At 38.2% G+C, this 3,436-nt stretch overlaps 1 protein-coding gene across 1 annotated transcript; it reads right to left on the bottom strand.

Moving 5' to 3' along the window:
• Positions 1-1,012: 1,012 nt before the first annotated feature.
• Positions 1,013-3,433, bottom strand: LOC107723112 (interferon-induced very large GTPase 1-like). Its single transcript, XM_016531627.1, has one exon. The coding sequence runs from the start codon at positions 3,431-3,433 to the stop codon at positions 1,013-1,015; it is 2,421 nt and encodes an 806-aa protein (XP_016387113.1).
• Positions 3,434-3,436: the final 3 nt, after the last annotated feature.

The following is a 3,436-nucleotide window of genomic DNA, read 5'->3' as shown; positions in this document are numbered from 1 at the left end:
TTAAAACGAGGAGTTCTCTGGGAAAACTTCAGAGCTGTTTATAGCTGTCTGGAAAGCTGAATTTCAGTGTAGATCAACTCACAAAAATCTGGTTTGTGGAATAGTCTTATATTCCGTGAAATGGGGTTTAGCTGATTTCAGATTCGGTGAAGTGAAGAACAGAAAGTGAGTGAAAATCAATAGAAGCGTATTTTCTTGTTCAATTAAATGTATTTATCCAAACCCTCAAAAGCATCTTGTTTTGAGTATTTTCATCAGGAGTGATGTTCCAGTCTTCATATTCTCCTCCTGCTGACCTGTATTCTCTCCAGAGGACTTCATCTGTTTGAGTCATTGGGATGAAAATATATAGTGCTGTTTTCTTCTGCTGGTGTGCCCATTAGAGTAGATAAGTTTGTTGTGTTGTTATTGAAATCGCCCATGTAGTCCAGCGACATGATGAAGAGAAACACTGTGATCTCTATCATGATTTTTTTATGTTGTTGGTGGAGCTGGCACTGACACTGAGCCCAACAGCACTGACAGAAGTCATCAGTCAGAAGCTCATCTGGCCTCAACTTATTGGAAAAGTATTTGTGCTCAATCTACTGCTGATGGCTGATATTACAGCAGAAAGTTCTTGTCTTATCACATTGTCAGACAGTGACATCATTTCATTTCAGTGTGTACACATTAAAATCTTCAGATACTTTAATGCAGGACTCCAAATTTAAATCAGTGCATTTGTGCATTGCATCTCATATTTCATTGCAAAAATATAGTATTTTAGTTTTCATATCTACAAATGTATTATTGGAGTTGAGTGGAGCCAAACTGCTGACTGTTTTCTCATAAATTACTAATTTTGTTCCAAAATTATAAATCCACTCAAAGATACTGGCATGTGGCTTACATACTGTCCTTGAAATTTCTTCAAACGTTCTCTTTGATGTATATAAGGTTTAGATTACATTGAACATACACATTTTAAACTGTGTTCAGAACCTAAGTGAAATATATTTCGCTTGTTTAATTAAATGTATTTATCCAAACTGTCAAATGCATCCTGTTCTGTGTAGTTATTCCATTCTTCTGGAATCTTACCCATCCCCTCAAATGTATTACTGTAGTATTTTTCCAGATCTTTCTGGAATCTGCACACAAACCACTTCCAGTAGGGCAGTTCAGAGAGATCAGAGGTGATGCTCCAGTTAGCAAATCTTTCTCCTGCTGTTCTGTATTCTTTCCAAAGGACTGCATCATTTGAGTCAGTGGGATAAAAAGATCGATTGCTTGCTACTGCTGATGTGCAGACGCTAATAGCCAAGTTTGTTGTTTTGTGGTAAATCCATCCATTCAATCCAGTAACTCTGTGGAAAGGAACATTGTGATCTCCACCATGGTTTTCTATGGTGTTGGTGCAGGTAGCTTTACAGAATGGACACTGAACCCAACAGACCTTACAGAAGTGATCGATCAGAAGCTTGTCTGGTCTGAACTTACAGTCCAGCTTTTTTGCAAATGTCTTTGTGTTGAATCTACGGCTGATGTCTGACATTACAGCTGTAAGTTCTTCTCTTATCACATCTCCTAGCAGTTTGAAATCATCAACATCATCATGTTCGACTCCACTGAGGTCTTTTTCAGAGAAGATCAGCTCATCTGAGAGCTGCTGTGTGAATCTCTTCAACCACAAACCAGCATCTCCTCTGTTCTCTTGAACATGTTTAGTAGATTCATGAGCTGCTCTCATGATCTTCTGCTGCAGGAGTTCAATGTTCTCCTTCATCTTGGGTAAAACACTGTCATTGAACTTATCATTGATGTACCGACTGACTTCACCTCTGATGAAGCTCTTGAAGTGATTTCTGGGATTATGAATGTAGCTTATGTATTTCTCAAAATCCTTCTCTTCTGCCAGTGTCTTCAAGATGTGTTTGTCCAGATTTGACCTGTTTCCATTCAGTGATGGACAGTTTGATCTCATTTCATCCATCAGATCTCTGGCACACTTCTTGTAGACGCTCTGTTCAATGGGCTCTTTCAGTTTCTGACAGATGATCTCACCAAAAATGGCAGCTGATGTTGCTCCATGGCAGTATTTCTGGAAAATACTATAGTATTCATTTCGCTTTTTCTCCAAATAGAGAATAGGATCATTGTCTTCTCTGAACATTCTGTATTGGTCTAGGATCATTTTCTCTGCTCTCTTGCAGATGGAAAGAACCAAATCCATGAAGAATTCATTCCTGAACACATATTTTGCTGGTCCTTCCTGATGTTTTGTTACTCTATTCTTGATGTATCTTGTGAGATTTTGAATGCAGCTGATATTGTAGCCCATCTTTGCAATGTTAAATGACTGAATCATTCTGTCTGTCTGCTGATCAACATCATTAACAAAGGTTCTAATTTCAGCATCATCCTCTGAAGGTTGAGAAAAAAAAGATTTTATTTTTCCATGAACAATCTCTTTAATCCCAGACTTTTTGAAAACAATATATCCACTATAACCCCTCACATTGAAAATATTGTTGTAAGTATTGTCCTTTATGGGAGCACTTTTATTGATGTCACTGAGGATCTCTCTCACATCTCTCATTATGTCAATGTCTTTGACTGAAGGAGTGTGTCTGGTGATCATATTTACACAATGTTCCCAAAATAAATCAAACTCTTTCTTCACTGTGTCTTCATCTTTTGCTTTGCCTTTTAGTTTTAAGGCATGTTTTTTACTCTCTTCCAAGAGAGTGTTTTCATGATGTGTCCTCTGAGCATCAATCTTTTTCTTAAGGTCTCGCTGCTGGAGAATCTCGTTCAATTTTCTCTTTGTTTCGCTCACAATGTTTTCCTGAATCTCTTTGATTTTGATTTCAAATGATGTTTTCCACTGAATCAGTATATTTGCATCTCTGTCTTTCTCAAAGAATTCAGACATGGATTTTTTCACTTCTTCACTTGTCTCCTTTAGTTCTTTTTGAAGACCAGTTTCCTCAACTTCATGAATTGTTTCATTTTCTATTTGGATGTGTAGTTTGTTCTCAGTTTCCATCATGGCACTGCGAAGAATCCAGGACCACTTGCTGTATTCAGTCTTCAGTTTCCCATAGGCTGAAATCTCCAGAGAGTTTCTGAAGCTGAAGACGAATCGCTCATTCAGTAAAGCCTCCCAGAGATCTTTAATACGATCTTTTAAGTCTTTCAGTCTCATTCCATGTGATCTTGAAGCATGGGATACAATAGTTTCCTTCAGTTCTTGAATGTTCTCACAGTAGTTTGGGTTTGGCGGTGCCATGGGTGGACTGCCCTCCCAGAGCTGAGCAAAATACTTCACGTCTTTCTGAACATCAAATCTAATGACGTCACTAAAACATTCTTCATCACAGACTTCCTCTTCAGCGGCAAGTTTTGTCATCTTATCCAGTGTCTCCTGCAGTCGTCTCCTTCCCTCCATGTT

The sequence above is a fragment of the Sinocyclocheilus rhinocerous genome, unplaced genomic scaffold, assembly GCF_001515625.1.
Source record: "Sinocyclocheilus rhinocerous isolate Xijiao unplaced genomic scaffold, SAMN03320098_v1.1 scaffold1416, whole genome shotgun sequence".
Taxonomy (NCBI): domain Eukaryota; kingdom Metazoa; phylum Chordata; class Actinopteri; order Cypriniformes; family Cyprinidae; genus Sinocyclocheilus; species Sinocyclocheilus rhinocerous.
The sequence above is the reverse complement of the archived record's forward strand: the minus strand, read 5'-3'. Positions and strand labels throughout refer to the sequence as shown.

Bases quoted from the DNA above. Each gene is read 5' to 3' on its own strand.
- LOC107723112 (XM_016531627.1), bottom strand. From the start codon at position 3,433: ATGGAGGGAAGGAGACGACTGCAGGAGACACTGGATAAGATGACAAAA.